Source organism: Portunus trituberculatus, unplaced genomic scaffold (genome assembly GCF_017591435.1).
Source record: "Portunus trituberculatus isolate SZX2019 unplaced genomic scaffold, ASM1759143v1 PGA_scaffold_410__1_contigs__length_386818, whole genome shotgun sequence".
Classification (NCBI taxonomy): domain Eukaryota; kingdom Metazoa; phylum Arthropoda; class Malacostraca; order Decapoda; family Portunidae; genus Portunus; species Portunus trituberculatus.
The window spans coordinates 202,337-214,627 of NW_025541578.1; the positions used below are offsets into that span (position 1 = coordinate 202,337).

At 40.1% G+C, this 12,291-nt stretch overlaps 1 protein-coding gene across 1 annotated transcript; it reads right to left on the bottom strand.

Annotated features, from left to right (window-relative positions):
• Nucleotides 1–11,475: 11,475 nt before the first annotated feature.
• On the bottom strand, nt 11,476–12,006 carry LOC123500561 (vegetative cell wall protein gp1-like). Its single transcript, XM_045249250.1, has one exon. It carries the CDS (start codon nt 12,004–12,006, stop codon nt 11,476–11,478), a length of 531 nt encoding a protein of 176 aa, XP_045105185.1.
• Between the last annotated feature and the right edge of the window lie 285 nt (nt 12,007–12,291).

Below are 12,291 nucleotides of genomic sequence, written 5' to 3' on the forward strand. Positions count from 1 at the left end.
TAAAGCCGCGGCCCTGTAAAACTACAACTAGGTAAATACACACAGATGGCAAAGAAATCACATGTCAGGATTGCTGCTCCCATTTTCATCACACACACTGGAGGAAGATGAAAGTAATGGGTAATGCTGGATCGTGGAGTGAGGTGTTACAGTTAACTATGGTGAATACAATGGATGAATGGATGGAAGAATCAACACAATACAGAGGGGAATACAAAAAAGCCAGAGCCCCCTCCCAGCATACAATACCTTAGTCCAGGGGTTCTCAACCTTTTTAATCTTATGTACCCCTCAAAGTCTTTCAGTATTGATCACGTACCCCTTACCCACAATGCAGCGTAAGGAAGGGTAACAATAAATGCATGGTTTATTGACTTAGTTTATTAAGTTTAAATTGTGTTATATATGTGGAGCAGACAAAATTTTTAAATAATATTAGTATGTTTCTATGAGGTAGTGTCGATATGAACTGGTACCTCACAGGGAGACACTATATGTGACTAACATGCAATACATTTACCAAAAAGGAACTATACCAGACAATTTTTTATCATTATGGCAGTGAACTAGTGTTGCTTGCAGCTAGTTGCAACTTGTAACTAATAACAGTGATAAATAAGTCACAGTGTGTGTGAATAATAGAGATGTACCGATGCATCAGTATCGGTATCGGAATCGGCAGTATCGGCCCATTTTTGGGGTATCAGTATCGATATTGGCTTATTTTATGCCGATATTTCCAATACCTAAAAGGAATTTACTACTTGGGTGATATATTCGATATAAGATATTGATGATACCAAATTAATATAATACGGCGTATTAAGTTTCCGTGGTGATTACTGTATGTCATAGAATACTGTTTTCTGTGGTAATAAGCCACAACCTAGAAATTTAGAATAAACTAAACTTTTTTCTATTTAATTGAAAAGATTTGGTGAAAGCTCATGTTTCTGAATTGGTCTACTAATGTGTAATGAATTAATATCAAAGGATGTCAGATTTAATTAAAGAGAAACATACACAACAAAATGAGTTTCTTTTGCTAATATTTTGAGTCTGTTTTACAATTTAAATAATTTTAAAAATATTTTTATCGCCAAAATATCGTCAATAAAAAATTAATAAAGAAAATGCACAAGACCAAATGGGCGCTAAAGGAGTAAGAAAAGAAGTAAGAATTTAAAATAACTGACAAGAATCAGAAGACTGAGAAGATATTCATTCCAATTACTGAGTAATTTACCTTTGCAAATGGCTTCAAAAAGCTTCTAGAATTGCTCCTATTTCACAAACCTTCTCAGGACTTACAGCATCCCCAAAAACAAAGCCTCCCATCTGATAACGCTCGCCGTCCACCAATTCATCCTGGTGTCCAGTGCAGTAATCACCATAAGTAGTAGTATCGGTATCAGCCCAATTATGTGGTATCGGTATCGGAATTGGCCAAAATTTTTGTATCGGTACATCTCTAGTGAATAATGTAAAAAAATAATAAATCAGAACAAATATTAAAGGTTTGCAAGGTTGTGTGGCAACTGTAATCCAAGAGAGCTTTCTCTCAAGTGATATAACTCCAAGAGTTTCCTTGTTAATGTTGTTAACATGTCCTGGTTCTAGTGAAGGACACATCTAGCCTAGCACATGTAGGCCACATTGTATACTACAAACAAATTTGCTGCTATTCAAAAGTGAAACATTTTGAGAAACCTGCCACGTACCCACAAAATTCCTCTCACGTACCCCAGGTTGAGAACCCTGCCTTAGTCCAATAGGAAGAAGTGACCATGTAACATGGATATTAGAAATGCAGGAAGAGGATTGGATAAGATAGAGAAGACTACGAAAACGAGAGATTAAATTATGCAAGAGCAAATTCTGAAAAGTTAAGAAAGGTTTTTTTGGTGATATAAAATAGAAAATCATTATGAATGGAAAGACAGTACAGGAGATATATGAAATATTCCTACAAAAATATAGGAGTGAAGAAATATGTACCTATCTATAGAATAAAGAAAAGTATGCATGCTTGGTACAATAGCAGATGTATAAAAGCTTAAAAGGGAAAAAGGTGAAGCTTGGAAAGAACTCAAAAAGCAAAGAAATGGAAACAAGACAGGAGTAAAAGGATGTGAGAAATGAATATATTATAGTAAGAAGAGAGTGAGAAAAAAAAAAAAAAACGAGGAAGATGTGGTGCGGAAAGGTGAAGATGAACCAAAGCTTTTCTACAAATATATAAATGGTGAGATGAAGAACAAGGAAACAATAGAAAAATAATTAAAGGAAGGTAGACATACCAAACAGCAAGGGAAATGAGTGAAATAATGAATGAGTTTCAAGACTGCATTCACTGAAGAAGAGTTTACAGAAGCAAATAGGGTGTTGCATTGCTGAGGCTTGCAGGAAATCATAGTGCAAAAAGAAAATACTGGAAGACTTCTAGAAAATTTGGATGCCAGAAAAGCAATGGAGCCAGATGGTGTATCAGGCTGGTCACTAAAGGAATGTAACAATCAGCTGTTAGTACCAATTTGAGAAATGGTTACAAGTTCATTAAAAGAAGGGGGAGTACCACCCAATATTCAAAGAAGGAAAATCAGCTGAGCCACTAAATTACAGACCAGTGTCATTTATAAGTGTTATGGGGAAAATATGTGAAATTGTTATCAGGAAAAATGGGTTAAATATCTGAAAGAAGAAAAGGTTACATCGAACAGATAATTTTGGTTCAGGATAGAACAGTCACGTGTGTCAAATTTACTTAACCCCTTCAGTACGGGGATGCATTTTTACCCTGGGTTTGGGTAAGATTAGATGCCTTTATTTACATTAGGAAGGGTCTATGGAGGCCAGAGAAGATTAAAGGCCAGAGTCTTCACTATTTTAATCCCCACATGAGTTTCTGAAGCCGTATAAAATCACCAAATAGTAAGCAGAATGAATATGAAAATCCGTAATAATATTGAAGGGGTTAAGTTACTACTCAAGAGTAATAGAAGGACTCGGGAGCAAAGACAAATGGGTGGACACTTGATAAGAGTCTCTCACAGCAGACTACGTATCTTGGAAATTAGAGAACATAAGAGGACCAAGAGGAATTATGTAAGATTGGATTACTTGAAGGATAAAGAGATGAGAACTGTGATCAGGAATACATACTCATCTTAGAGTAAAGTAATAAGTGGAGTGCCACAAGGGTCAGTGTTAGCCCTCATTATGTTCCAGGTACAGTATATGTAAATGACATATGGAATGGAGTGCCCAGTTATATCAATTTGTTTGTTGATGATACAAAATTGCTAAGAGTAGTCAAGACTCAAGAGGACTGTTTACTGCTGCAAGAGGATATAAACAAAACTTATGAGTGGAGTAAGAAGTGAAAGTTAGAATTCAATGCCAAGAAATGTCACATAATGGAATTAGGAAAGAGTAAGAGAAGACACTATGGAACTATCTGATGGGAGAGGAGCAAATAATGAAGACTAAAGAGGAAAAAGGTCTGCAAGTACTTATACAGGAAAATGTGAACCCCGAAAAACACATAAGTATGATATTTGGATTAGCATATAAAATGTTGACTAATATAAGAGTGGCATTTCAATTCATGGACAAAAATGTGATGAAAAAAATATATTACAAGCATGATACATATTAAGCTGGAATATGGAACAGTGGTGTGGTCACCGAACTCTAAAAAAGATATAAGATTAGAAAGGATCCAGAAGATAGCTACAAAGATGGTGCTGGAACTAAAGGACCCAACATATGAAGAAAGGCTGAAGGAAATGGAACTGTCAACCTTACAAGATAGAAAAGAACGAGGAGACCTAATAACAATGTATGAAATAATAAATGACATTAAAAAAATAGACAAGGAAGACCTGGTGCCGGTGACAGTAGAAGCTGGAAAGACAAGAGAACATGTAAAGAAGATTAGAAAGGGGCAGTGTGTGAAGGATATTGAAAAATACAGTTTTCCACATAGAATGGTGGAAAAGTGGAATGTATAAAGTGATGAAGTTGTTACAGCACATAATGGGCATAACCTTTAAGAAAAATTAGATAAGTGGAGATATGGAGACAGGAAACTATGAGCACCACTCGAACCCTGTACAATACTAATAGGTAAATACAACAATGTAAACACACAGAATTATAAGAACACAAATTATCATACTTCCTGTCTCAATGACTCACCAAATAAGTAAGAAGTACTGAGGGATTTGAGGGAGGTTGGGTGAACCTGAATGATGCCATGGTCATCCTGAATGTCCCAGTGTGAGATGGGTCCCAAATCACCCAACTCCCTCTTGATGAAGGGACGCACCCGTACCGTGACCTTGATATTGTCTGACATGGTGCTTACTGGAGACCTTGCAATCTGTAACACAAAACAACCGCAAAAGAATTGTTAAGTCCTAATTTCATACTGATGTGGTAAGGTTCCTCAACAAAAACCTTAAACTGGTATTACCAACATCCTATTTCAGAGCAGAGTGGTACCTCACGTATATATACGATTGCATCAATGCGTCTGTAGCGACGGCGATCATGCCCGTAATCAAGAATTTTCGCGCCTCAATTTTGAGCTCCAAACGCGGTTTCTCGAGTCAGATGGTGAGTGGAAGTGTCTGGCATGTTTCCACATGTAGTGTTGTCACTATAGGTCTGAAAATTTAGCGGTAACTAAGCTATTTTCCCTTTCTCCGGGCGACACTTGGCAACCTCAGCGACCCACCGAGTGGAACGCACCATGATAAGTGCGAAGAGACATCCTTCCCCCAGCATATAGACATCTTTCCCACACCACCCTTAAATAGATGTGGGCCAGGCTAAACCCAGAGGCCCACATCACCTTCTTTAAAAGGTGGCAATCTAAAAAAAAAAAAAAAAAAAAAAAAAAAAAACACCCTCCCCGACCCTCCTAACCCCATCTACAAATAACGGACTCCTTCTCATCTTTCTCTAGCCTTTTCTCCCAATTATAACAAACATTTTACCTGAGGCGTGTGGGGGTCAGCTGGTGCGCTATCCGACCGATGATATACCCTTGTGATCCCTGTATCCTCGGGTAAACGGGGAATCGAGTCCCTTATTCATCTCTCGTTATGGCGGCGGCAGCGGGCCCCATTCCGCCCATCTTCCTTCCACCTCCTTCCAGTCATTTTCTCCCATTTCTCTACTAACCTTCCTCTTCCGGCGTGTGGAGGTGAGCTGGCGTGCCATCCGACCGATGATATACCCTTGCGATCCCGGTATCCTCGGGTAAACGGGGAATCGAGTCCCTTATTCATCTCTCTTTCGGCAACGACAACAAACCTCATTCCGCCCATCTTTTTCTATACTCTTCCTCCCAGTCTTTTATCTCTTTATCCCTATTAACACACCTTTTTCTGCGGTGTGTGGGGGTCAGCTATCGTGCCACCTGACCGATGATATACCCTTGCGATCCCGGTATCCTCGGGTAAACGGGGAATCGAGTTCCCTATTCAGCAGCAGCAGACCCCACTCCGCCCTTTATCTCTTTCCCTTCTCACTTCTCCCTAACCTAACTACTCCAGGTGTCAGAGTGGCATCACCCCTTCTCACACTAACCGCCGTCCCCCCACCAAATTTGCCCTTTTAATCGTTCCTCTCATCTCCACAGCAGGCTGATAACTCCAGGACGTACCAGAACATCAGGATCTCCAGCACGAGCCAGCCAGCAAAGGAGATGGCAGACACCACCAGCTTCACTCATCACATTCATCTATTCACAAATAAAAGCTGCACATCCCCCTCTCACCAACCTCGCAAATAAAGTTATACCATTATCCCCCAACCCCCAATCATTTCACCAAATCTACTACTATCCGTGATTCGGAACCCACGTAAAACTGTAGGTCCCTCCGTTATACGGATGTACTTCTCACTCCATCCTCTCTATTTGTCATCCTTTTCCCTTCTACTGCACCATATTCAATTTTCCTCCTTCACGGTGTTTTTTGGTTGCTAAGGGACACCAGTATTTCGCCGCCATTTCCGTAGAGGTGCGGGGCCCTCGTTCGCTGCGTGGGCGGTCCGGCGCTTGCTTGTGCTTGGTGTTGGTGCGGTTTCCTTGTCTTCACCTGACCCGGCCCTCAAGATTCAAGAAGAGAAACAAAAAGTAGAGTGATACTTTACTAAAAACCATCTTGTGCCTGGGTCAAGCCCCAGTGACTTTATTCTCCTACTAAAGCTCCCTTCTTATCACCCACCTATTCTTCCCCTATCCCCACTTCCCCCCTCCGCCTTTTCTATCTATATTCGATTCGATTCGATTCGATAAGAGCGAAGGATCTCAAATCATAACTCACCATGGAGCAGGACAGAACATATGTATTTAGCAATGCTTCTGTGTTTGAAGACAGTGACAGTGAGTATTTAGAAGAAGAAACTGAAGAAAGCGAAGACATTAGTGAGGATTCGGAAAATAATTTACAGGATCCACCTGTTTTATCAGAACAGAGAGATGAGGATAGTGGTGATGGAGATCAGACTCCAAACATCGTCCAAAGTGGCTCACGGAGACGCAGGCGTTCCCCACGTGTTCTGGCAAGACGATCAAGGGGGCGTGGTAGTGGTGCGAGGTGAGGAAGAGCACGTCCTATAATCTTTCAATGGAGGGAATTGAATGAAAATTTTTTTCCAACTGTGCCTGATTTTTCTGGCGAGTCTCCAGGGATAACTGATGAATTCACTCCTGTTCAACATGATTGTGATTATTTTATGGCATTTCTAAGTGATGATTTATTAGATCTTATAGTGAGCGAGACCAACACCTATCATGATCAAGAAACAGCAGATGATTATGTGCTCTTAAGACTTCACAGGAAAGAGTGGAAAAACATTACTAGAAATGAACTCCTGTCCTTCATAGCCCTCACCCTTCTTATGAGCCACTCTAGAAAAGGCGTGAGGCATGATTACTGGAACAGGGGTGACCTACTGTACATGCCCATTTTTGGACAATATATAACAAGGGACAGGTATGACAACCTAATGGGATACCTTCATTTTTCCATTGATGAGACTGATGATCCACTCTGGAGAATTAGAATTAGGCCAGTCATACAGCATAGATAAGTCACTAATGCTCTTCAAGGGAAGACTCAGATTCAAACAATATATACCATCAAAGCGCCATCGCTTTGGTGTGAAAATGTATATCATAATTATGTGATTGTGAAACAGGATTACGCTTGATTTCATCTTCCACACTGGCACTGACATTGATCACATCACGAAGCATCATCTCCTGGGCCTTTCTGGCTCAGTAGTAGAAGAACTGATGAGAAATTATATTGGAAAAGGGCATATCCTGACAGTTGGTATACAAGTCCAGCATTGGCAAGGTATTTGCATGAAAATAATGGTGGTGCTGTGGGGACTGTCAAATCAAATAGAAAAGATATGCCACACTTTGAAAGAACACAAAAAGGCGATGTGATTAAATACAATACCCATGACATAATAACAATGAAATGGCATGATAAGAGAGAGTCCATTTGCTCTCCACAGTCCACACAGGACAAATGGTATATACCAACAAGAAGCACTGGAAAACAAAAGAACTCATTTGGAAGCCAGATATTGTTGTTGATTACAACACAAATATGAGGCTCATTGATAAGGCAGATATGCAAATAAGCACAGTGGACAGCCTGAGGAAAAGTACAAAATGGTACAGAAAAATTTATTTTCACTTGATGGATATCTGTATGGTAATTGCTTATAATCTTTACATGACAAAAACAGGTGAAAGATCAACTCTCAGAGCATTCAGACCCAGGTGGAAATTCGATGACTCGATATCAATATCGTTTTTTTGGCTCTCCCATTGCTATTTTTTCACTGAATTCAATAATATTTATACACAAGGTGTACGTTTATGGTGTACATCTTAAGTGTTAATTTGGTACAGAAATGTGGCGTAGTTTTTTTGCAATAAATATTTTTTCGGCGATAAGAAAATAATTCAAAATACAATTATAAAATCAAAACTAATAACAGTGTGGCAATTTCCTCTTAACCACATATAATATACATAACAACAAATAAATGTCAGCATCGGCATACACATAACCTATGTTATAAAAATTTCATTACACGCCAAATTACCTTTTTTTTCATAAAAATTTTGAGTTTATAAGCCTGTTGTAAATTTATTTGAGTGAGTCCATGCATTATCATGCTGGCATTTGTTAAGATGAGGTTGTTGATCATTTTGCTGCAAAAAGTTTTGAAATTGACCAATTACTGAAAAAGTTATTCAACAATATATGCTGAAAAACTGAAAGTCGAGAAAAACGCATTTTTCTGTGAACATCTTCAAAACCCCCACATAACTCACTCCAATATGTACCAAACTCAGATATGTACTTACATAATCCCTTGACAACTGCTTGGAGGCTGGTAGTGGCTGTTTAGATAGTTTCAGGCCATGTTACATCATGGGAATGTCGTCTATATAGCCTCTCTGAATGGTGAGCTCTCACTTGCCTGTCAGCCTTACAGGCTCCTGGTCCCGTTATTATCATATTAGAATATATAACATATCACTGATAGGTTCTGAATGGTGAACAACACTGTCACATTTGTCACACCGAAGATTTATAGTACAATCAAACAAATAACTTGTCACTTTTGCGGTGATTCCGTTGCCACATTCACATTTCACCAAATTGAAAATTGTTTGCAGTCTTTGTAATGATATCACTAACAAGGCACTATCCTCACTAGTTTGGTGAACTTCACTCTCCTCTGGTGGCAGGAGACTATGCCTGTAGCTTGCAGCAGACACGTGAGGGTCGGGAGTGGCAGGGGTGGTGGCGGCGGAGGTGGAAAGCCTCGCCAGTACTACCATCACGTGTCTCAGGCTCCTCACTTTCTTCTCTTTTCCACCTTTTCAAGGCTTTCTGGCGGGCTGTTTCAACCTGAGTCTTTCTTTTACCACTTACACGTGGCATTGTCACAATTTGGGGACTCAACACGTGTAAAGTATGATCAACAGGTAGGCTGCAGGCACGCACACTTCCTAAGGCTGTATCAATTGGTACAGAGGATTTAGCATCTTCCTCACCCTCACTGCCTGATCCTAAACTGTCGTACAAGTACATCACGCAAAAAAAAAAAATAAAATAAAACAGCTCAAAAAAGGAAATAAATACAAGCAAAACAAAGACTAGAAGAAAAAGGGACGTGTGCGCGCTTGGGTATTTAAAGGGCCGGCCCTTTAAACCCGCCATTACCAGGTAAGCAGTGCGTTATGCGCCTGGCAACTTCGGCCATAGCTTCCCTCTCCAGAGACGAACCCAAGTACCAAGTTTCCAATTTTTCAATTTTTTTGACCAAATTAACGAATTTCCCCCTTCTGAATGTGATAACAGAAATGTTGAGAAGATTTGGCCAGCAGTTGCCCCGTTCACGTCCCTCCGACACCAGCAAACCCACGCAAGATGGGACAGCGGGAATGCATATATAGTGTGCAAGACAACGTCGAAGAGGGAGAAGAAACGTAAATTGGTCACCAAAATGTGCCAAAGGTGTGATGTTGGATTGTGCCTTGGGGATTGCTATAGCCAATATCATTCCCTCAAAGATTTCTAAGAGAACAAGAGGAAGCTCTACATTCAACACAATTTGCTAGGTAAATATAAATGTATATTATTTTATATTGTACTGATATAATATTTCTTGTGAGATTCACTATAAGGGGTCAGAATGACAGCTATTTGTTTTCGCCCTCCCATGTTATCTCCACTTCTCTCCTTATCACAGGCAGGACGGAGGGAGTGTGTCCTTGAAGGAATCCAACATTTCAGTCTATATACGCATAGTATCTCACAAGGTAAAATAAATGTTTCTTGAATAGGACTATATGACAATCCTGTGTGTGTGTGTGTGTGTGTGTGTGTGTGTGTGATGACTCATCTTCCTCATGGCTGCATACATCTATATTCCCCTGACAGGTGACAGTCCCCTTGGGAAATGCTGCTCAAATTACTAGGGATGGCAGTTTCGGTCCGAGTAGTACTCGGTTTACTCGGTTTTTGGATTTGAGTGAGTACTACTCGGTTTACTCGGTTTTCATAATTCAATTACATGTTCAATTAATGCGTTGAAAATGTAATACAGGCCTTCAAACTAAAAAGTAAAGATTTTTTTTTCGGTATTTTGTTGGGAAAGAAGGCGGTGCATGCCGCACAACCACCCAGACATTAATGGAATAGTCCAATTCCTAGGAACAAGCCTAACAGTGCCAACAGTCCAACACATGGGCTTGGGTGAAGGAAAGAGAGACCTGTACGAGTACGCGACGAGTAAGCTCACTACTCAGTCAGTTCACAGTTGGCAGTTAGCCAGTTTCCGTTTGGCAGCATTATTTCGCAAGTCGTCAGACGCCAGTGACCACAAGTCTTGCGTTACCCGCTGGCCACGAGAGAGAGAGAGAGAGAGAGAGAGAGATACGGAGGGTGGAGGTGACGGACAGGATCTCTCTCTCTCTCTCATCAATGGAGAGATTGGAAGGAAAGTGAAGGAGCGAAAATGAGGCAAGTCTATTGGTCGAAGTGGAATAAAACAGGGTCAAGTAATATGCCATGACCTTTAGGAAAGGGAGAGAGAGAGAGAGAGAGAGAGAGAGAGAGAGAGAGAGAGAGAGAGAGAGAAAGGAATGAGAGGGAAGTAGATGGAGGAGAGGTAAGGAGTTATAGGGAGAAGAGAGGAAGAGGGGTAAGGAGTTATAGGGAGAAGAGAGGAGGAGGCGTAGGGAGGTACATGCAGGGAGGCTGGAGACACGTGACGCTGGGCCCCACTATGATAAGTTTCTGGCATCCTATATCCATTATACTATTATTTTTCTCTATTTTAGTTTTATCAAGAAAGAAATTATCTGCTAATGTCAACTATAAGTGCATGCACATAATTCACATTCTCATATTATAATAACATTGAAAGTCAAGTGAAATATGGTCTAATGATATACGGCCTACCTTGTACTGAAGAAGTTAAAAACCTCAGTCTAACTTCACCAAGAGATTAGTTTTCTTGCACGATTCTCTCCCTTACTATATTCTTACTTTTTTTTTCCGCTCAGGTTACGTTAATTAAGTTAGGTTAGTGAAAAGTAATCATTTCGTACTCGGTTTCAGTGTAATCAATACCGAAATACTCTGTTTGCAGAAAGTACTTGGTCCGCCCATCACTACAATTTACTACGGAAACGACATCGTCTCGTAGTGATGGGAAATATTTATTTAGTTATAGTTTTGTACTACCTAATTATAAAAATGTGCATGTCATATTTTGTAACAAAAAGTGACCTAGGCTTACTAGAACTTACTCCTACCTAGCTATAAATATCGTAGTATATGATAATCTAGTAATAATAGTATGTCTCATTTGTAATAACATAAGTTATTTGAAATAAAAAAAAAAATTTTGTCAACTTACTTATTCTTCACAAGGATGCAGGAATCCAATGTGGTATATCTCTTCTTGAATGTCTTCATCAGAAGAGAAATTTGATTCATCCTGCAACATCAGGATATCATCAGACGGTGAATGAAATGGAGAGGAGAACATACCGGATATGACAGAGATTGAAGTTGAGGAATAAGAATAAGGAGAGGAAAGTGAAGGCGACCGAAGAGGTGTAGAGGAAACTAAGTAGTTTGGAGGAGTTTGAGGTGATGGAGGAGTGCGAAGTGGCGGTGTGTGGGAGCGAGAAGGAGGGACTTCAGGTGAGGGAGTGTGAAGTGTGAAGGAAAGAGAAGGAGGGATTTCAGAGGGAGTTGAAGTGTTGGAGAGAGAAGGAGGGACTTCATGGGAGGGAGTACGAAGTGGAGGTTGGGAAGGAGTGTGGGACAGAAGGGAGATCACAGGGGAGGGAGGAGTGCGAAGTGAAGTGGAGGAGGCAGAAGGAGAATTTTGAGGGGGTGGAGGAGGTGCAGGAGACGAATCTTTGGGCGGTACTTCTGCCATAACTAACTTGCAGACACTGATATCATTGGCTTCCGCTGCTTCTTGCTCTTGCCAGCTATTGTTGCAACATACCCTAAATTTTCTAATATATTTGTAATTCTTCTCAATTCTCAGAGCATATTTTATATAAAGTCACTTATTATGTTTTTCCTTCTCTTGTACAGGAAAGTGAAAAAAAATATTACCTATCATTCTTTCATGTTAATTTTTTTCATTATCTTCGATTTTATAATAAAATGGTAGAAGGTAACTTGTCAGAGAGAGAGAGAGAGAGAGAGAGAGATC